This window comes from Entelurus aequoreus, linkage group LG26, assembly GCF_033978785.1.
Source record: "Entelurus aequoreus isolate RoL-2023_Sb linkage group LG26, RoL_Eaeq_v1.1, whole genome shotgun sequence".
Classification (NCBI taxonomy): domain Eukaryota; kingdom Metazoa; phylum Chordata; class Actinopteri; order Syngnathiformes; family Syngnathidae; genus Entelurus; species Entelurus aequoreus.
The window spans coordinates 27270387-27293222 of record NC_084756.1 but is presented as its reverse complement, the minus strand read 5'-3'; the positions used below and the strand labels follow the sequence as shown (position 1 = coordinate 27293222).

At 38.8% G+C, this 22836-nt stretch overlaps 1 protein-coding gene across 1 annotated transcript in view; it reads right to left on the bottom strand.

Moving 5' to 3' along the window:
- Window positions 1-22836, bottom strand: part of col7a1 (collagen, type VII, alpha 1) — a 183701-nt gene that overhangs the window by 102009 nt on the left and 58856 nt on the right. Inside the window, exons 17-38 of the mRNA XM_062037815.1 lie at window positions 20886-21158; window positions 20672-20815; window positions 19678-19818; window positions 19407-19553; window positions 19214-19333; window positions 18981-19130; window positions 16257-16393; window positions 16064-16190; window positions 15840-15983; window positions 14919-15088; window positions 14799-14840; window positions 14599-14625; window positions 12980-13024; window positions 11162-11281; window positions 11020-11091; window positions 10917-10952; window positions 10788-10841; window positions 10613-10684; window positions 6190-6303; window positions 2913-2939; window positions 2758-2811; window positions 2587-2658 (exon numbers count right to left, since the gene is read on the bottom strand). Coding sequence (XP_061893799.1) covers window positions 2587-2658; window positions 2758-2811; window positions 2913-2939; window positions 6190-6303; window positions 10613-10684; window positions 10788-10841; window positions 10917-10952; window positions 11020-11091; window positions 11162-11281; window positions 12980-13024; window positions 14599-14625; window positions 14799-14840; window positions 14919-15088; window positions 15840-15983; window positions 16064-16190; window positions 16257-16393; window positions 18981-19130; window positions 19214-19333; window positions 19407-19553; window positions 19678-19818; window positions 20672-20815; window positions 20886-21158 — 2288 coding nt within the window. The remainder of the gene's footprint in view (window positions 1-2586; window positions 2659-2757; window positions 2812-2912; window positions 2940-6189; window positions 6304-10612; window positions 10685-10787; window positions 10842-10916; window positions 10953-11019; window positions 11092-11161; window positions 11282-12979; window positions 13025-14598; window positions 14626-14798; window positions 14841-14918; window positions 15089-15839; window positions 15984-16063; window positions 16191-16256; window positions 16394-18980; window positions 19131-19213; window positions 19334-19406; window positions 19554-19677; window positions 19819-20671; window positions 20816-20885; window positions 21159-22836) is intronic.

Below are 22836 nucleotides of genomic sequence, written 5' to 3'. Positions count from 1 at the left end.
TGTAGTGGACAAAAATAGGCCCTGAGGTCAAAAAGGTTAAGAACCCCTGTTTTACTGTATTGCACAGCAGCTCATCTTCATTATTGAACAAGCTGCAGTATTTTCACAGATGTTTCAGAACTTTGAGCGTGTGTCCATATGACTGTACAGTGTTGATTTATTTAGTTAGGACTTATATGTGTCAGAGTGGAATGGTAAACGGATTATACTTTTATATCGCTTTTCTACCCTCAAGGTACTCAAAGCGCTTTGACACTCTTTCCACATTCCCACACTGATGACGCAGCATCAGGAGCAACTGGGGGGGGTTTCAGTATCTTGCTGATATTTCGACATGGTCCAGGGGGGACTGAGGATCAAACTCACACCCATCGGGTTGGGGGCCAACCACTCTACCACCTGAGCCATGCTGCCCCAGTGCAGTATGTCTTATTTTCTATTATTATGTCTCCAACATGGGGAGTCTAGATGTGTTTTTTCAAGTCTAGAGGGTCCTAGTAATGTTCAAATGTACTTAGATATTGCAAACAGGTTTTCTATACTAAAACTAAAGCATATTTGATTTATAGATTAGTTAGTTATTGCGGTCGGGTTTGGAACCAATTCACCGCGATAAACGAGGGACGAATGTATTTTCAAGGATTTGTGTTGACTCACAAATCCCATGCAAAAATGTTCAATCAAAAATGCAGTTATTTATAGCTTTATTTTGAATTTAAATGTATTCTGAGAACAAGCTTTTAATACGACTTGACAGTTTTGCTAATTAATACGAAACAGTCTGATACTGTCTGATGTTTTGCTAGCAAATACAGTATGCCAGTATCTTTACAGGGTATAATTGTTGCACATCACCACCTCTCCTCTTTAGACACTAATTGGCCCATAGTGCGAGTGTGCTGCAAGGTATACTTTTTTTTTTATTATAAGGAACCATATACGGAAACCTATATTTAGACTAAATTGAGACCTTAATATGATGAAAGAAAGTGTACTATTGATTGTACTCTACTATATAATATGACTTGGAATGTACTACATTAACATACCTTATACAATATACAATAACCCTAAGGTTATTGTATATTGCAGCTTAGGGTATATTGTTCGTGTCATTCATTAAATGACATGTCCGTATCGTACATACAGTACAAATGTAAATGAAGAGGATCGATCACGCATCCTGTCAACTGCAGTGAAATGTGTTTCCCAAGGTTTTTCCTAAAGTCACACATGTTTGTGTATGGCAGCAAAGGCTCAAGTAACATGGCGGCAACTTTCTCTCAAGTCTCTCTGTGACAGCGTACGCCGGGGGTGTCAAACGTACGGCCCGCGGGCCAGGTTTTGTCCAGCCCGCGGGATGAGTTTGGTGAGTATAAAAATGAGCCGAAATTTTTGAATGAAATAAACTGCTGTTCTAAATGTGTCCACTAGAAATAAAGATAGTATACTATTAACCGCAACATGTAAGTGTAAAAAAAACCTAACATTATGATTTGTACATTTTCAGAATGTGCTTGTTGTATTTTTAAACAAATAAAAACAATCTGAAGTTGTCTTTATTTTGAAGTTATCGTGCCGTGATTTTAACAGTCCGGCCCACTTGGGAGTAGATTTTCCTCCATGTGGCCCCCGATCTAAAATTAGTTTGACACCCCTGGCGTACGCAGTCGCTCATTTCAGTTTTCACTTTCTCCTGCACTCATACTTGCCAACCTTGAGACCTCCAATATCGGGAGGTGGGGGGGTAGGGGGTGGGCTTGGTCGGGGGTGGGGGGTTGGGGGCGTGGTTATTTACAGCTAGAATTCACCAACTTGAGTATTTCATATACCGGTATGTGTATATATATATATATATATATATATATATATATATATATATATATATATATATATATATATATATATATATATATATATATATATATATATATATATATATATATATATACACAGTATGTGTATATATTATATGTATGTATGTATGTATAGTGAATTCTAGCTATATATATATATTTATTTTATTTACATAAAAGAAATACTTGAATTTCAGTGTTCCGGTGGCTATCCATTAGATGGCAGTATTGTCCTGTTTAACTTCTCCGTTCATGATGAGTATATCATTTCGGCCACCGTGTTCAATGGAGAAGTCTGTTCCACATATTTACAGGCAACATACACCTTCCCCTTCGAACTGTCCTGGATGAACTGAAATTCTTGTTTCCATTCGTTTTGGAACTTGCAAGCGTATTTCTTCATCTTGCTCGTCGACGGCGTCGCAGTTGTGCACTCTACTCTCTAAAAGCCCTAGATGTTATGACGTCATTGGGCAGGCAAGCTGTTTATATTGTGGGAAAGCGGACGTGAGAATAGGCTGTCCCCACTCAGTCTCAGGTCCGCATTGAGCTGGAGGGGGCGTGGCCTCCAGCTCCGGCTGAATACCGGGAGTTTGTCGGGAGAAAATCTCTGCCGGGAGGTTGTTGGGAGAGGCGCTGAATACCGGGATTCTCCCGCTAAAAACGGGAGGGTTGGCAAGTATGCCTGCACTTCCTCCACCTCTGCTACTTATACAGCAAATTGACCTGCCTTGTCTCCCTTGGCCCCCTGTGATCCGGATAGCCCTCTAGGACCTTGCACTCCTGGAGGTCCCGGAGAACCCTGATGATAAAAAGGCAATTAGCGGATGCAAAATACCAACCCCCACTTGCACCCAGAACTCATTTGTCCACACATTGCACGGTGGTTGACTGCACTTACTGGGGAGCCCTTTTCGCTAGTGACGACCCCCCCGCCGCCGACTCCTGGAAGTCCCTGGCACAGTACGGAGAGATAACAGTCAAGAGTCATTATGCTCTCAGGTACCTGGGGATAATTCTGCAAACATAAGGCAAGCTGGCAATGGTGTGACTCACCCGCTCTCCAGGGCTGCCCCTGTCTCCCTACGGACAGAAAGCAAGGGAGAGAGGAAGCTGAACATTGTTGTCAGGCTGAAAGCTTGAAAAGTGGATGTGTTTCCTTTACATGGCTTATAACCGACTATCTCTGCCCTGCTGAACATAGCTTTTCAACATCAAATATGGAACAGCACTGAGAATAACTTCATAGGGCCACAAAAACCTTTCCATAACTCCAAATTGTGAGCTTGCTGGAGTTTCAATGAACACAGACGCCACCTCGCTTTCATGACATATGCAATGTGAGAGTAGCTCTCTATTATTTGTGAATAATTCATTCAGTAATACATAGAAAATGACCTTCTAAGAGGGGCAACTGAAGAAAAATAGTGGCTCAATGCTACCACCATGTGTGCTATTGTAGAACAGCATCCTGAAACCCCCCAGCTTTATGTGTCTGCATTTACATCAATGTCTCTCAATGTCGGTGACAAATATTAAAGCCGCTCTGGATACAACATACTCTACCGGGCCATATTTTGCATTAGTAGCTGGTAGGGGTGTAACAATTTTGTAGATACCGCGGTATTTTGGTTTCAAAGTCTTCCCATTAATGCTGTGACGCACGACGGTATCAAACAAACACTTGGTGTGTCGTTTTTTTCTGCTGCGCTAGGGTTTTTGCCGGAAAATAAACTACATCTCTTTGAATCCTCTGCCGGCAAGGTGGGGCTGTGGAACGCAGGAAGTGAAGTGCGTTCATAGTAGATGTTTTTGGACATTTCATCAAAATCAGTCCAATACTGTTTGAGTTATGTTGCTAAAAAACACACAAACAAACCCTGATAAAAACATAACCTCTTTGGCGGAGGTAAGAAAGTCTGCATTCTGCAAAGCAAAGCGCACCACTTTGATCTCGAGCGTTTCCACGTAAATCATGGTTTTGTTTTATCTTGCTTTTATTGAATCGGTTTTATCTTTTTGTCTAGTATCACGGTTTGAATGGCTGCCTCTGAAGGACAGAAACCGATTAAGCCAAATAATCAAGTGGACAAAACGACTTATTGGTGAGCCCCAGCTGAGTTTGGAGTCAGCAGATTGCCAAGTCAATTACAGCAGAAATCGCTCACCCTCTTTATGGTGAGTTCCAGCTCCTCCCGTCCCAAGCAGAACATCTCGGTATAGGAACAGATTTGCTCCAGCCGAAGCTATTCTTTAAAAAAAACTATAGCTATATTGCACATATTTATTTATTTGTATCTATTTATTAATCCATAATTGTTTTATCTTACGGTCTTTTATTCTTCACTGGCTCCCTGTGCGTTACCGAATCAACTTTAAACTCCTTTTTATTTGTTTTTAAATGTCTAAACAACCTCGCGCCAACATATCTCTCCGACCTCCTTCAGCCTTACAGCCCCACCCGATCCCTGAGATCAGCCGATCAGCTGCTACTGACGGTCCCTGACACAAGGCTGAAGCTTAGAGGTGACAGAGCTTTCGCCGCTGCTGCTCCCAAGCTCTGGAACGACCTACCTCTGAGTGTTAGACAGGCCTCCTCTCTTCCTGTTTTTAAATCTCTCTTAAAAACATACTTTTATTCCATGGCTTTTAACACAGAGTGATATCCATCATGCAATGGCGCCCCATAATCCACCTGCTGTGAACCTGTTTTTATGTTTTATTTATTTTATTTGTTTATTTTTTATCGTGTTCTGTTTGTGTTGTGTTGTGTTTGCTCGGTACTCGTATTATCTTTTAACCTGCCCATTGTACAGCACTTTGGCTACCCCTGTGGTAAATTTTAAATGTGTTTTATAAATAAAGTTGATTTGATTTGATTTTTATTAACTTTTACTCTGCCTCTTTTTATTGTTCAAGTGACTTTTTCTTTCTTCTTTTCCTGGTCCTGGTCCCAAGCAGCCTGTTGAGCACTTTGTCATGTTTGTCAGGTTGTGATCTGTTTTGTGTTAATACCTTTGTTTATTTTCAATAAATATGCATATGCCATTCTCCTGTATTTTATTTTACACTGCAAAAGAGATCTACCTTCAGGTACAGATAAAGTCTCTTGAACTTGAACTTGCCACCTCATGAACCGTCACCCAGAAAATATCTTTTAAGTCAGCGAAGCCAAACATCAGTTTGTGAGGTGTTAAAATTATTAAAAGTTAATTTGTTAACTTTTCTGAGAAACAGCTTTTTTCAGACTGGAATAAACATGTCCATCGTGGAGGACACTGCTTGTCAGAAAGTAAAGAAAGACACTTAAGTGAACATTATTGTTTTACACTGGATGTTTACATTGTCACTTTAAAGACACTCAACTGTGAGTATTTTTGTAATAGCTGTTTGAAACAGTGGATGTTCCTGCACAATTCTTTGCACTTAAAAACACATGATTGTAGTAATAAATAACATGTTTATCCTAAACGTTACTGCCACTTAATTTTACACACTGACCTTTTTAAGTCTTTGTTTTGGGACATATACCACAATAATATCATGCCATGGTCTTAAAGGGGAACTGCACTTTTTTGGGGGGAATTTTGTCTATTGTCCACAATTATTATGAAAGACATGAGAATGATGGATTTAAAAAAAAATGTATTATAACTATTAAATAAACGTTAATAAAAGAACATTACAAAAATATAACATCCACCCCGTTTCTTTACGAAGATTATGAGACATTTTTCATCTAATAGGAATATATGAAAATCCTAGTAGTCGGCATCCTAATGACAGCAGACATTGTACGGTACGTGATGTTTTATTATGTTAAAAAAGCAAAATCTAGTGATGCGTTTTTGAAATTAATGCCCCGCCTATGCTTAAAATGATCAAAATACGCAAATATTAAATGTTATTATTAATGTGCCCGTTACTTCATTACATATAACATAACATCATGTATACAAAACCCTAATAGGGATGTTTGGATGTTTTTTAAGGGCTCTACAGGCAGAATTGAACGGCTCCTATAGACTCCATTGTAAGCTGACTTCTGATTGAATTTATTTAATATTTTAAACGCATAAAAAAAAAAATCCATTCGTCGCCATGTCTTTCAAAATGATTGTGAACGATCAGCAAAATTCCCCCAAAAAGTGCAGTTCCCCTTTAATACTGTGATGATATCATACCGGGAGATTTTGATACCGTTACTTCCCTAGTAGCTGGTGAACATTTACATTTCTTGTATACATTCATAGGTCAGTTAGTAAAGAGCATGACAGACATCATACAGTTACATGAATGTACAAAAGCATGGAAAGAAAGAAAGGGTCTAAACCTTGATGGACAGTCCTGGCGTTCCTGGTATCCCTGGGCGACCATCTTGCCCTGATGCACCTGGAATCCCTGGTGTACCTTTGATGCCGTCAATTCCTGGCCGACCGTGCGTCCCCTGAATTCACAGGAAAGAAACGTGTGTGAGAAAAGGCGCGTGGAGACTCCTTACTTTGTGACTGTGTTGCTCTTCAACATACAATAAACCCCCTTTTATCTTGGTTACCTAGTTCCACACTTGACAGTGGTAAATTTTATTTCGCAAAGTAAGAAATATTCATTTTAAATCAGTAAATACATTTTCATAGCCAGAGCATAAAGAAACCTTCCAAATATGTTTTTTTTTAAACATTATGAGCACTCTGAAATAACACCCACATAGCCACCTTTACGCTCCTTTAATACAATGTAATATAGTAGTAACCAAACATTTGGCCTCCAAGGGCCACAGTGAAAATGTGCCAATGGTCCGCGAGCCAGACAGCGATTTTTTTACCATGCAACAGCACCACCAGTGAGAAATGTAGCCTCATACCACCATATATAAATATAAGTCTCGTGCCTAATTCAATTAACATCCAACTATTATGTACATTCGGCAGATTTTTGCCATTTCCTGGTGTTGTTCTGTAACCAACTCCTCCTAAATATTTCATGTGATCGCTTTCAAAATTTACCCGGACAGATAAGACATATGGAGGATGCTAAATTTACATCTTTTGTAATATTCTAGATCAGACCTGGGCATTCTGCGGCCCGTGGGCCGCATCCGGCCCTTTGTGCGTCCCTGTCCGGCCCGCGTGAGGCCAATTATAAATTACAAAATAAATGTAAAAAAGTATCTATGTCGAGTGTGCAATACAACGGTGCTGTTTTTGTTTTGAAAATCGTTATTTGTATTACTTCCGTGTGGACGTATGCGTGTGCGTGATTGTGAGTGAATGTGAACAGCTGCAATCACAAATTACAAAATAAAGTTGAAAAAACATCTATGTCGTGCGCGCAATACAACTGTGCTGCTTTTATTTTGAAAAGTATTATTTATGGGCGTGTGTAACCTGTGAGTGAAGGTGCACATGCAGCGACAAGTGATGCACGGTTTACACCCGAGACGCTAAAAAGAGAAAAGTTGATGAAGAATGGCGTGTTTTCAACAAGACATGGACTGCAAAGCAACGTTCCCTCTAAGGTGCGTGCCTGCGCAATTGCGCACTGCTCAAGCGTCCGCTGCGCGCAGCAAATATATGCCGCGCACCAAATCAAATCCCATCTGAATTCTAAACAAAATAAACATATTTATTCTATGTAATTTTGCAATGAAACTTTGAGTGACAGTGACAACAAGCGGCCCTAACGGTGTTCGTCAACACCGTTCAATTGAACACCGTTCAATTATTGTAACGTCTATCGAGATGCTTCGAGGACAGGAATTATATCGATCACTTTATTGAGCAAAACTGTTTATATTCGGACATAACCATGAGTAAAACAATTCTATCTCGAAAAACTAGTCATTTTCTGCCGTACAAACCAGGCCAAAACCAACTTGTCATCTGTCACCAACACGCATAGCACTAAACCACTGGTGCGTTTATGGCCACACAAAAAGTCGGACAACTCAAACACCACACAAAGTTACACTATGACTCCTCAGTCATACGTGTGCTTATTTTACTGTCATTTATTATTAATGTTAATTTATTTATATTAGTCATGGAATGCTGTTACACACACTATGTTGAAGTATTGCTATTATTATTAATTATTATTATTATTATTATTATTATTTATCTTACGGTATATATCAAAAATAATATTATGCAAAATTTAATTGAAATATTGTCGATGTGGCCCTCCAGCAGTGCTCGGGTTGCTCATGCGGCCCCCGGTAAAAATTAATTGCCCACCCCTGTTCTAGATGGTAATTGGGGTTTGTTATATATTGTATATATTATATAAAAATATAATATAATAATATATCAGTATATATTATATACTGTATATATAATATTTAAATATTACATATGTTATATTTTATATTGCTACTATGGTACATTTTTAGTCTACTTTACGCCTGCATTATCCTTTCCAACCTTACCCTTTCCATCCTTTGTACCTGAACTACTGTGTGGAACAATTTCCCGTGTGGATCAATAAAGTTTTTCTAAGTGTAATTATAGGACATGGGCGAAGCATGGCGAACGAGATTATCCTCTTCTATAGATCGTAAAATAGTCACAACTTTACCGTAGAGCAGGGGTCTCAAATTCAAACGCAACAAGTTAAAAATCTACAGATTTTACAATAAAAAAAACAGAACTTTACCATACAATTAACAGTAGTTTTTAGACCAAATTACTGTAAACTGAAAAACTGTACCACTAATGTTTTTATGTTGAAATTCTGGTGACTGAGCTGCAAGTTTTTTACCGTAAAATCTATGGCCATGTTTTTTAACAGTGCATTACTAAATAGAAAAACAGTACCACTGTTATTTTTACCTCACAATTCTGGTGACTGAGCTGCCAGTTTCTTACCATAAAATTTATGGCCATGTTTTTTTTACAGTACATTACTAAATCGAAAAACAGTACCACTGTTATTTTTACAGCAAAATTCTGGCGACTGAGCTGCTGCTTTTCCCCCCGTAAAATCTATTTTCCCTGTTTTTACAGTGAATTACTGTAAATTGAAAAATGGTACCACTGATGATTTTACGTTAAATTTTTGTCGACTGAGCTGCCAGTTTTTTACAGTAAAATCCAACGACTTGTTTTACACTACAGCCTTGCAGACATGCCATCAATGATTATGCAGCTTGAAAGAGGTCAGTATGAATATGTACAACATGGGCATCTCTGGTGTATAGTACTGTATTCTCTCTTGTAATTTACTCTAGTCTTTGAATCGACCCTTTTTTAGACCAGTTGATCGGCTGTCTCTCTTTTCTGCTATGCTCCTCTCTCCTGTGTGGAGAGGTTATCAGGTGACCACGGATCAGCCTCCACGGAGCAGACCCTAGCTGTTCCAAGTCGGGACCCAGGATGTGCATCAGTCGGTGACGTCTCGGCGCCTCAACGTGTCGACATACAAGAGGATCCCCTGCTGGCCCCACTATGGACTGGACTCTCACATTATTAACCGTATCTACTCAGCATCCATTGCACCAGTCTTAGCTGGTTCCTTTCTGCTGTAACGTGGTTCCAGTTACACTTCTGTGAAAGTGTACAAAGCACTTATTCCTTGGTTGTTTCACTACTTCACATCCAAGCTCGTTAAACGGTTAGCATGGCTTTCACTGGTAACCATTGGCGTTGTTAGGCCTATATTAGGGGGGCTCAAGCCCCCCTAAAATATTCTTAAGCCCCCCTAAATAATTTAGTTTTATATATATATATATAAAAATTTTTTTTACAAATACATGCCGACATATTCATTATAAAGTGGCCCGAATATGAGTTTAAATAAATAGTCATATAACCTGTTATTATTCACTCAGTTTCCCCTCACTTCATAGCATAAGGTAGAGAGCCCATTTAGTGCGTCGGTATCCAATCCATTCCACTTGTTCATATAGAAAATGCCCACATCACTCAAATTCCAGTCCGCATTTTCTCTGCAACCTTGCTTGCGGTCCTGCAGGTGTACGAAGCACATTATCTTCCTTTACAATGAGTGAAGCTGCAAGAAACCTTGTCTGTGCAATTGTAAATAATTTAGTTTTTAAGTTTTGTGTTTCTTGTAGAATCTATATAAAGTAATATACATTAGCCTATTGTTAAAACGATGAAAAAAACATCATTAAATATATTTGTTTTATTGTATTGTTACATTAATAGCTGTTGTATCATTATAGGATGGCTTGTTAAACATTTCATAGGATTTTCAGAGGGAGGAAAAACCAAGACATTTTATACAAAATGTAAAATTAATAAATACATAAAAAGAAAAAGAAAAAAATGGTTAAAAGCCATCGTCCCGGGGACCATTTCATTTCGTCTCGTGCATTTTTAAAAAATAATAATAACAATGAATAATTTCTAAGTCTTTGTTAGCCGTTTGTGAAGTTGTGTGCTCGTGCGTAACGTTCGCTCGCATCCTGTGCATCTCCTGGGGGCTAAGTCCCCCCTGTCCTTAAAAGCTAGTGACGCCCCTGCTGGTAACTAATTACATTTAATGATCATTAATTCCGTTACTAATTTTTTTTAGGAATGTCACTGTAGTAACTATAATTACGTTTTAAAAGTAATTTTCCGACTCCTGGTCATGTTTAATGAGTTTTTAAGCGTTCGCAACTAACAGCGTCTATCCAATTATTGCCTACTTCCGATTAACGGCCCGTTATCTTTGCGGGTTAGGTAAATAAACACCCCAGCTGTAATTAAAGCATATATGACTGTATTAAAATGTTTTTATGTGCTTCTTACAGGTATTCCTGGTGTGCCTGGCTCTCCTTTCCTTCCTGGATACACTCCTCCTGTCACGGAGCCTGGCTCCCCCTGAAACATCAACAAGAAGGTACAATGAACAGACAGAAACCTGACATATTATTCTAAAAAATACAGTATCGTAGATTAGGATAAAGACCAATAATCTGCTCACCCTTTCACCTTTATCTCCCTTTGCACCATCCAATCCTGATATGCCAGGTCCGCCCTGAAGTGACAGGAAGGAAGTTTAAAATGATACTTTGCAGCAGTGATATCATCTCTTCAGGTGAGGCTGACTTACAGAGCTTCCTCTGACACCAGGCTGGCCCTGTGAACCCTACATGACACATCAAATTATTCGTTTTTGAAATGTACACATTTTTAAATGTGTTTTCTCATCTTACTGGAAGCCCTGTGTTTCCTGGAGAACCCGGTCGCCCTGGTATTCCTGGATTTCCATCAACACCAGTAAAACCCTGGAAACATGAAGTGGTTATATCGACCCAGACATTATGATTTGGTAAGTTTTTTTTAACTTCCACTTACTCTGTCCCCCTTCTCCCCTTTTAAGCCCGCTGTGGGTTCAGTAGGGACAGACGGGCCTGGTAGACCTGGACGCCCTTCAGGACCTCTCGGACCATCTCTACCAGGGAATCCATCCCGACCCTACATCACACACAAACACACACATCAGGTAAGCTTGCACTATTAGTTTAGATGCAATGCAAGTTTTGATTAAAAAACTAAACACTTTTTTAGGAGAACACCAACATTTACTTATCATACTAAAAGGTGTTTCTAATACAGTGGAACCTCCATTTACCAACCCCTCTTTCTAAAAACTTTTCGATTTATGAATAAAAATATGCTTTGTTGTTCCTCACAGTGCAGCCATTTTGTGGGCCGGGCTGATCAAATTTCCAAATTTGATAACACAATATGAGTCCAAAGAAAGCAATGGACAAGCAATGTGCGCTTTGAAACAATCAAGAAGTATCCACAGCGTTGTTCACATTCCCATCCCCATGTTCCGCTCCCTTTGCACGCAACGAAGATTAACCGACAAGGTAAAGTGGATTTTATGTTTTTATTCCAAATCATTGTAGCGACCTGGCTGTTAAATTTAAAGAGCTTGTAATTTTTAAATTGTGAGTGCACCACAGGGCTAGTGACGGTGTGTGTGCGTGTCGGCAGGGGGGCTTTAATGAGGACAGTTCAGCGGATCGATACTGAAATATTAATACCGCCGATACTAGATCTTTATGCTCTAATATTGATCCTCAATCAAAATATCGATACGTTTGATAGTTTAGTTCCAAACTTTTTCCACCAAGGGCCGCATACTGAAAAGTCAAAGTTTCAAACATTTTTAAAAACAAATATCGTGTCAGATTTGTATTATAAGTAACTAAGTATATTATTTTACTTATTACTAAAAATATTTCAGCTTTTTCTCATTACATCCCGATTTTTTTTCTCTCTTTTTTCTGACATTTTAATGTTTTTTTCCTAAGTAAGATTATAATAAAAATAACAATACGACCGTTTAATTGCTTAACATACAGTGTCAAAAATTATGTCTGTATGAAAATATTAATGTTCAGTTACACATTTAACAGTGTTTAATATGGTTGTTGTATTTTTCAAATTAATTAATGAGTTAGTATTGTTTTATCTTTTGATTAACTAAATTTTAACAACATTTTTATATTTTAAGTATATTTTATTTTTATTTTGAGAGCTTCTAGTATTTTATATCATGGGTGTCCACCAGGGTCCGCATAATGGTAAGTCAATTATGAGTAGGCCATTTTGGTATATATGTATATATATTTCTTTTTTTTAAATGCTAAAAACAGATATTACATATATTTAAAGACACACTAAATATATTAGTATAATTATTAGTTTTACAATTTTAGCTTTTTCTCATATTCAGATTTTTGGCTCTTTTTTTCTTATTTTTTTTACCATTGTTTTTTACATATATATGTTATTATTTGAAAATACAGAACTAATACATTTTTTGCATACACGTTATATGTGCACATAGTATCGGCATCGGATTGGTATCGGCAATACCAGCCTGAATTTTACTTAATATCGGATCGGAAACCAAATCAAATAATATTTGTTATTAAACAGGAAGTTGATCCATTACCCACTTGTTATGTCTGTTGGATTTACAGCTTGTACTAAAATATAGACTTTTGTCAAGGCTGAAACCAGTTATCATGTTCACATTTTTTCTTATGGAGAAATCTGCTTCAATATACAAACTTTTCTATTTACGAACCCTGTTCAAGAACCAATTAAAATGGTAAATCGAGGTTCCACTGTAATGAATGTGGGTTAGTCGCTTACAGGTTCTCCTTTGCGTCCGTCCACACCATCTCGGCCTCTCTCACCCTGGAGAAAACCACAAATTATGGACCATAAACAGAAGAGAGAACAAACAGATGCTCACCGTCGGAGAAAAGGTGAACTTCCTTATTGCTAAGCTAAAAGAAGGTAGCTTAGCGTCGAGCTACTAGCTGCCATTGCAAGATCAATAAATCTTCGGTTCGCTACATGAATAAGGAAGAACAGAATACTGTCGTCATTATGTCATCAGCCCCATGCAGTAGATTCTTTAGCGTCATTATTCGTAAGTACCAATATTTTATATTTTACAATTACATACACTACCGTTCAAAAGTTTGGGGTCACATTGAAATGTCCTTATTTTTGAAGGAAAAGCACTGTACTTTTCAATGAAGATAACTTTAAACTAGTCTTAACTTTAAAGAAATACACTCTATACATTGCTAATGTGGTAAATGACTATTCTAGCTGCAAATGTCTGGTTTTTGGTGCAATATCTACATAGGTGTATAGAGGCCCATTTCCAGCAACTATCACTCCAGTGTTCTAATGGTACAATGTGTTTGCTCATTGGCTCAGAAGGCTAATTGATGATTAGAAAACCCTTGTGCAATCATGTTCACACATCTGAAAACAGTTTAGCTTGTTACAGAAGCTACAAAAATGACCTTCCGTAGAGCAGATTGAGTTTCTGGAGCATCACATTTGTGGGGTCAATTAAACGCTCAAAATGGCCAGAAAAAGAGAACTTTCATCTGAAACTTGACAGTCTATTCTTGTTCTTAGAAATGAAAGCTATTCCACAAAATTGTTTGGGTGACCCCAAACTTTTGAACGGTAGTGTAAGAGTGTAATGTGAAAGGTTAATGACAGCATAAGAACTAAAATGCATATAATATTCATGTAAATTAGGGTTGTACGGTATGAAAAATAAAAGTACCGGTCCGCCACCCACCCACTTTAAAATGTATATTATGTTTATAAACTCAGGAAATATGTCCCTGGACACATGAGGACTTTGAATATGACCAATGTATGATCCTGTAACGACTTGGTATCGGATTGATACCCAAATTTGTGGTATCATCCAAAACTAATGTAAAGTAATTATTACATTTTAACAGAAGTGTAGATAGAACATGTTAAAAGAGAAAGTAAGCAGATATTAACGGTAAATGAACAAGTAGATTAATAATTCATTTTCTACCAGTTGTCCTTAATAATTTTGACTGAATAATAGAATGGAAAATGACACAATATGTTACTGCATATGTCAGCAGACTAATTAGGAGCCTTTGTTTGCTTACTTACTAATAAAAGACAAGTTGTCTTGTATGTTCACTATTTTATTTAAGGACAAACTTGCAATAAGAAACATATGTTTAATGTACCGTAAGATTTTTTGTTAAAATAAAGCCATTTTTTGTGGTCCCCTTTATTTAGAAAAATACCGAAATGTATCGAAATAATTTTGGTCCCAAAATATTGGTATCGGGACAACACTAATGTAAATCATAAAAACTACTACTTCACGGGGAGTTTGGAACATAACTCCCACGATAATCGAAATCAAGACAACAAAAATATAAGCAGTAAAAGAGTAACTTCCTGCACTTTACCCTTTCTCCGCGATCTCCCTTGTCTCCCTAAAAAGAAAAAAAAACAAAGAAGATATAGGAGGAAAACAATGAAGACCAGAAATCTGCAGGGCGTGTCAAGAAGTCCTACAATGTTTGTTCAACATTCGATAAAAGTAATCCCACCTCGGGATCGTAATGACAAATGAGGTAATAAAGTGTCAAACTAACAGATGACTCACCTGAGGACACTGAGTGGTACACTGTTCCGGACCTGGCTTTTCCTGCACACAAAAACATGCGGATTGTGAAGAGCTGAGATCAAATAAACACAACTATGATGAAATAGGACAACCTCTCACCTCTGGTATTCTCGCAAAGCCACAGAGCAAGTCTGCCAGATCAGTATAGATAGCTTCCAACTGGGCGGCATCGCGTACCAACAGGATGTTTTGGGTCCTGCCGTCTGTCACGGCCCGCCGTAATTCCTCCGTATCCGCCTGATCTACACTGACTGCCAACACCATAACACCTGCAAACCCCAAAGTACATAATGAATGGAAACTACCATAAATCCTCAAATTACTGCTGTAAAGGGCGATAATTAGAAGCCTGCGATAATTGGAGAAAAGCGCTCGTTTCCGAAATGTGAAAAGTCAACTTTAGGGTTTCCCCTTCAGGTATTTGATTGTGGTGATGCGCCACGGCTAAATATTAGCTGCTACACCTTAAAAATGAGGGTTTTGTTGTTTTTTTTACAAGAAAACAAAACATACTGTATGGTAGCGTCCGGAAGAACACAAACAGAACACAAAGTCCAATGCTCTTTTTAACTTTTTTTTTGACAATTTTATGACAAGGGGCTCAATTCCAACAAGTATTTCCTCCGTGCACACATGTCTGTCTCCATGTATTTTTGGTAATAATGGAGAAATCTCTACCAAAAAAAAACATTCTTAACAAGTTACATTGTACAATAAGCAGGAATATTAGAGCAAAACAATATTATGTAAGAAAAATATATGCTATTACTATAATTAATAATAACAGATTTGTTTTGAATGTATGTATACATTCTTTCGCCTTTTTAAAGAAAATATATGCATCATAGCAAACAATGCGATGACGTCATTTTGACCACGCCCCCATTGCCACAGGTATCTTGGCAATCGAGGGGAAACTCTGAACTTCATTTTTTTACTTTAATAATGATTTGGAGTGCAGAGTAGCATGCGTGCCACACTTTTATTTAAGTAAGTATAGTCCGACAGATCAATTCTCACCTGCTGCCCGGAGGCTGTTGGCTGCTTGCGTGAGGTTGTCTGTAGATTTTTTATCAGCAATGATTACAACGACCCCCGGTACCCTTGGCCTCCGTCCAGCCGGGGTGGTCAGGAGATATTGTGTGGCGAAAGTCACTGCCTGGCCTGCAGAGGGGAGTAGAGCGCAACCAAGTTCTACCACATCCAACACCAAGAACATGTTACAGCAAATTTTCAGAACTGACCAATGTTATTTCCGGGGCTTTCATCAAAGGGTATGGACTGAATTTCTTGGAGCAGTGTGTCGGACCTGCTGTGACGATTAAGCGGGAACCATATTTTGGGTCTATAACCGTACGCAACAACCCCCATCTAACATAAGCAGAAAAACAAAACATCAACATCTGCCTGTGTTGTGGGGGTTAGGGTCTTTTGTACCTGTGAGTCGCGGGCTCCGATCGTGCTGAATGACCCAGCTGCGCTTGTGAGAAGAGCCCGCAAAGGTCTGGCAAGGTTCACCCGATCAGTGGATGCCGGGACAAGAAAGACCACATCCAGACGTCCACCCAGACACACTGTGGACAGAAATATTTCCATATAAATGCACTCACTGGCCACATTAGGTATACGGTAGGGTTGTACGGTATACCGGTACTAGTATAGTATCCCGGTATTAATGAATCAAAAACGGTACTATACTCTGTTTGAAAAGTATCGGTTTGCCATATATTTACTTTTTTTACAGGCATGACGGCACGTCGTCGTCATGTCGTGTCATTGCTGGTTTTACGAGCAGAGGAGCATGTTCGGCAACGCACAATCACGGAGTACTTACAAGCAGACACAGTGTGTAGACAGAAAACAGAGAATGGACGCATTTTGGCCTAAAAACTAAAGATAAGGTGAAGCTATAACACTGAAACGCCCTCGGGAAGAGGTGCTTTAAAAACATGCCTAGCTAGTTAGCGGCTAATATCAATGTACAATCGGCAGTGTTTTAGCTACTTCTAAATCATTAATCCTCGCCTCCATGGCGACAAATAAAGTGAGTTTTTTACAAGTATCATCCCTGTAGGACGAGGAATAGCTAAACAGGCTTCACTACACACCGTAGCTCACACAATGTAAACAAATGCCATGAGTGGATCTACACCTAACATCCACTGTAATGATACCAAGTACAATAGCGTATCTAGTCGATACTGCTATGATTACATCAATATTTTTTATCGTCACAAAATCTTTTGTCTTCTTTTTTAAAATTCATATTATATTCATAAACTCAGGAAATACGTCCCTGGACACATGAGAACTTAAATTATGACCAATGTAAGATCCTGTAACTACTTGGTATTGGATCGATACCTAAATTTGTGGTATCATCCAAAACTAAGGTAAAGTATCCAAACAACAGAAGAATACATGATTATTACATTTTAACAGAAGTGTAGATAGAACATGATGAAACGGAAAATAAGCAGGTATTAACAGTAAATGAACAAGTGGATTAATAATCCATTTTTACAGCTTGTCCTTCATAATGTTGACGAAATAATAGAATGGAAAAAGACACATATATATAATTAGGAGCCTTTGTTTGCTCACAAGTTGTCTAGTATGTTCACTATTTTATTTAAAGACTAACTTGTTATTCGATTGCAATAAGAAACAGATGTTTAAGGTACCCTAAGATTTTTTGTGAAAATAAAGCCAATAATGCCATTTTTTTGTGGTCTTTATTTAGAAAAGTGTCAAAGTAGCGAAATACATTTTGGTACCGGTACCAAAATATTGGTATCGAGACAACCCTAATATACGCTAGTACCTCTGTCTTTGTACGCCCCACTTTGCCTAATTATTGCCTCGGTTTTCATTGGACAGAGTTAGAGATGCTACCTCAGTAGAAGCATTTAAGTCTCATCTTAAAACTCATTTGTATACTCTAGCCTTTAAATAGACTCCCTTTTTAGACCAGTTGATCTGCCGTTTCTTTTCTACTCTGCTCCGGGGTGGACCGCTAGCCTGTTCATCGGATGGGGACATCTCTACGCTGCTGACCCGTCTCCGCTCGGGATGGTTCCTGCTGGCCCCACCATGGACTGGACTTTCGCTGATGTGTTGGACTTTCACAATATTATGTCAGACCCATTCGACATCCATTGCTTTCGGTCTCCCCTATAGGGGGGGGGGGGGGGGGGGGTTTCCTTGCCCGTATGTGGGCTCTGTACCGAGGATGTCGTTGTGGCTTGTACAGCCCTTTGAGACACTTGTGATTTAGAGCTATATAAATAAACATTGATTGATTGATTGATTGATTGATTGAATGAAGAAGCTGAGCTTATTTAATCCTACCCCTTTCCATACCATGGCAATTTTATCCCACTTCCTTGTTCTCTGTAACAGAACAGTGAATAAATAATAAAAACAATAATAAACCATAGTAATTAATTCATTAGTAATTAATTAGTTTCAATATAACTCAAAAAGTCATGGGTGGATTTTCATGAAACTTTCAGAACAATCAGATTTTGGGGTTGATCCGGAATATTTCTCTGATGTTACCTTACGTTTACGTTTCGAGCCTTAACTTTTCTGTGAGTGTGCGTACAGTATGCTCGCACACTTTGCCGTCCCACCTCCACCCGCAGACACAATTTAATGCTGTTTCTTTTATTCTGCTACGAATAGCTCAAAAAGTTGTGGGCACATTTGGATTGAACGTTCAGGAAATGTCAGAAACGGGATAAGGAACAAGTGATTACATTTCGGGGGTGATCTAAATCAGTCTTTACGACCGGGAGGTAGGGCCTGGTGGAGGTCTGTGCTCTCTGTGTGCTTTTGTAGTTTTTTATTAAATGTGTTTTGGGGAAATATGGATTTACATTATTACTTATGGCGTATGGTACCATTCAGTTTTTGTCTGATGAAAACCGAGATACAGTGTCACTGTATCTGCAAAAACTCTATATCAAGAATTCTGGAAGATAGCAAGCTTTTTTGTTCTCTCAAAGAAGTGATGATTTTCTGACGAGCAATCAATTAATTTTAATACCAAGCTGTACTTGCTGGTGAAAATGTAACCATACTGAAGCAAGGTTGTCTCTTGTTTCATTATGTTGTGATCTCGGTTTAGTATAAGAACCAGTCGGATCCAAGTCTTACCGGTACGTTCAGTGGCAAAACTCTCTCTTCCCAGTCCGCTTTCGAAAGTGGGCTGTATGGTAAAACGGTATTGATGACCCAGACGAAGCCCGGTCACCTGGAAGTAGCTGGCTGAAGCGGGCAGCGGGACAGACGATCCTGGACCGCGGTCTAAGGGATGTGAAGTTACTTACAATCAGTGTGACTCTTCAAGAGAGCATCAGCAATGATTAAAAAAAAAGACCATGTTTTACCCGTTTCCTGCCTCCAGCGCAGAATGTATCCTGTTGCGCCCGGTAAGGGGATCCAGCCAAGCCGCACAGAATCCTGGGTTATCTCCGCCACTCGTAAAGGTGTGGTCGTGAGGCCGCCAGCTTCGCGCAGAGGTTCAACACATTCAAACAGACAAGGACCACAATTGGCGACTACAGTTTAAACAGGACTTACGTGTGGTGACCCGGACAGACACTGGCGTTCCTTCCCGGTTCTGGACTAAAGCCATGACCTTCACCTCATACTGGGTACCGGGTTCCAGTTGGTTTAAATCCACACCGGTCACGTCTCCTGCCACCAACTGACTCACTTCTTCACCACCTGCAGCGCCATAAGGCCAAACAGTCACCTGGTTAGAGGCTGAACGGCAGGCTGAGGTTCTGATGCATCAAACAACTCTAGAAGGAAACTTTAAACTATATTTCATTGTGATCTAAAGTCCAACCATTTGCTCTCCTCCATGACACCCGGTAGGCTGTGGCTCCTGGTACACCAACCCAGGTAATTCGAACAACCTCTCCTGGGTTCTCCTGGACTTGGAGCGACGAGACTGTCCCAACCGCGGCCTGAAATTGTTCTGTTGTTCCTAAAGGAGAAAATCAATCAAACAACACACAAAATATCTCATATATGTGAACACACCCACACCCACGTACCGTAGATATGCTATAGAATTTACTGATCATTTAAATTAGTCATGCCATTTCCAAGATCACTCGTGGTAATGGTGTGGCTGTGTATGTGTGTAGTGTGCATATGTATGTATATATTTATCATTTATGTATATACAAGTTCATTAAGTTTGAACATAGAGTGAACAGGTAGTTCTAGCTCAGAGTAATTTATGATTTAAAGAAAAGGGGTGGGATTAAATACGTGTAAACTTTTTCTCACTCCTTTTCAAATATGTAAAAAAATAAATAAATAAATAATAAGTAAAGAAAAAGAAAAAGAAAATCCATTTCTCATTTTGTTTATTTTTTCGTTTTTATTTTCCATTGTTTTCATTTTGTTATAATGGCTGTTAAGGCTATAGCCCTGTATTGGATCAGGCTTGCACTTGTTTTTTGCATATTTGAAATAAAATATATCAAATTAAATCAAAACTAATAATAAATATGTTTCTTACTAAACTGTCAATAAAATTAAAGTGCAAATAAAAACACATCTTCACCACATTTTTCATAATTTTTGCGCTTAAGAAACTTCTCTATGACTTTAGCCCCAGACTTCTTCTGTTTGTTTGAGATTGTCATTACTGCCACAAGTGGTGAAAAAGTGTATTACAACTTTGTACCGCTGCAGCCCATACAGTTGTTGTTGGCCCCTTATGGGGCGCTTGTGGCCCAATAACGGGCCCTATGGTTAAGAAGCACCGACAAGTTTACTTGACAAGTATGGAGTGTACTCACGTTTGTGAGATAAATTAAATTTAGTACCTGTTCTGACATTGATGGAGGCAGGACTTCCTTCTCGGGAGCCACTCAGAGCAGACACAAAGACGCTGTAGGAAGAATCGGTCCGGAGTCCATCAATGGTGAAGGAAGCGACATCAGCGGCTACATTCTGAGTTGCCTCCACTCCTGCCACAAGAGCACAACAAAAATGAAGAGATTGTCATTTTAGGAGGTGAGCATGTTGCGTTTGGTTTACCATCGTCATCACGGCGCCATCTTATCTTATAACCAGTTGCCCTGGAAGTAGGTGACCATGCTATGCGTATCCTGCCAGATGTGACGTCAACGATGCGAAGGCCAGAAACGGTTCCAGTGTGCGGGTTAGTCCGGGAGGACAGCGTGACCGCCTCCCCAACACGACCATCGTTGAATAGGACCGCCACGCCAAACACCAGAGCCTCATCTGGTGTCAGGTCGTCTATCATAAAGACCGAGGTCCCTGCGCTCACATTACGTAACTGTTCCGCACCTGCAGCACAAAGCAGCAGAAAAATACAATAAAACATGACCACTAAGAAGGCTAAGACGTAAAGAGGTTCAAGAATTGATGCTTGTAACATTAAATCAATGACAACCAAAATGGTTATTAATAGGGCTACAAACAAAAGTGTCCTCACTAGCTTTCAATCATCAGCTCATGGGAGAAGCAATCTCAATAATTAATTGACTTTTCTTTTGACTTGTCTTGATTAATTGCCTAAATGTAAATGTAAAAAAATGTGTTCAGTGAACAAGTGTGCTTTGTTTTTGACATGACAGTCTTCCTATTTATTTCTATCAAGAAAATATAAGAAAAAGATGAGTCTGAAAATATATTGAAAAAAAAAAGGTAATTTCATTGAAACGTAAAAGTACATGTAGCTGTACATTATGTGTGCGCGCCTGGGGACACTTTTTTATATATTCCGTATTTTTCGGATTATAAATCGCAGTTTTTTTCATAGTTTGGGTGCGACTTATACTCCGGAGCGACTTATGTGTGAAATTATTAACACATTACCGTAAAATATCAAATAATATTATTTATCTCATTCACGGAAGAGACGAAGCAAATGTCAGCAATCGTCACACACACGTCAACCAATAAGAATTCGGCGGGGGAGGGTCATGGCAGAAGTGCATTGTGGGTCATGGGATGCTAACTGCTGTATGCTACTGCCGTAGCTTTTAAAATGGATCATTTAAAAAAAAAAACTGAGAAGGGCTGAACAAAAATGGCACCGAAAAGGAAATCATATACTGCAGATTACAAGCTGGACGTAGTGAAATATGCAGCAGAAAACGGCGATCGAGCAGCAGAAAGAAAGGACGCTAGCGGCGCATACCAGGAGCGACAACGAGGAAGAAGATTTCATGGGATTTAGTGATCAGGAGTGACAGATTGTTTGGTAAACGTATAGCATGTTCTATATGTTATTGTTATTTAAATGACTTACCATAATATGTTACTTTAACATACCAGTTGGTTATTTATGCCTCATATAACGTACACTTATTCAGCTTGTTGTTCACTATTCTTTATTTATTTTAAATTGCCTTTCAAATGTCTATTCTTGGTGTTGGATTTTATCAAGTACATTTCCCCCAAAAATGCGACTTATACTACAGTGCGACACATGTTTTTTCTTCTTTATTATGCATTTTCGGCCGGTGCGACGTATACTCCGGAGCGACTTATAATCAGAAAAATACGGTTTATCATTTTATTATTTTACAATTTCAATTATAAGCAAAACTAAATTGTGACCCACATTTCTCTGCATCCCTGGCAGAGGAGCGATCGCGTTAACTAAATGTCCTGTTTGTGACTTAGTGGACTAATTCTAAGTTTTTTCTATTACTTGTTGTTGTGAAGGTTTGTGAACTATTACCGTGAAGCGATTGCAATACAGTTAAATATGCTGTGCGCGTGCACGTTGGTACTGGTGTATCTATTATCAGCCCAATTACCTCCACCCCAACACTTGTAAACAATGAGAAACGTAATAACAGATTATATTGCTAACCGGTCCATTGCCAAACACAGTAGGCACCAATTCAATTAAAAGTAGTTTTTAGGAAAATAATTCTTTATTTTGCCGCAGACTATTGTCTTACAGTAGAAAGCTAGGTTAGCTACACAACAAACTAACAATGCTAACATATCA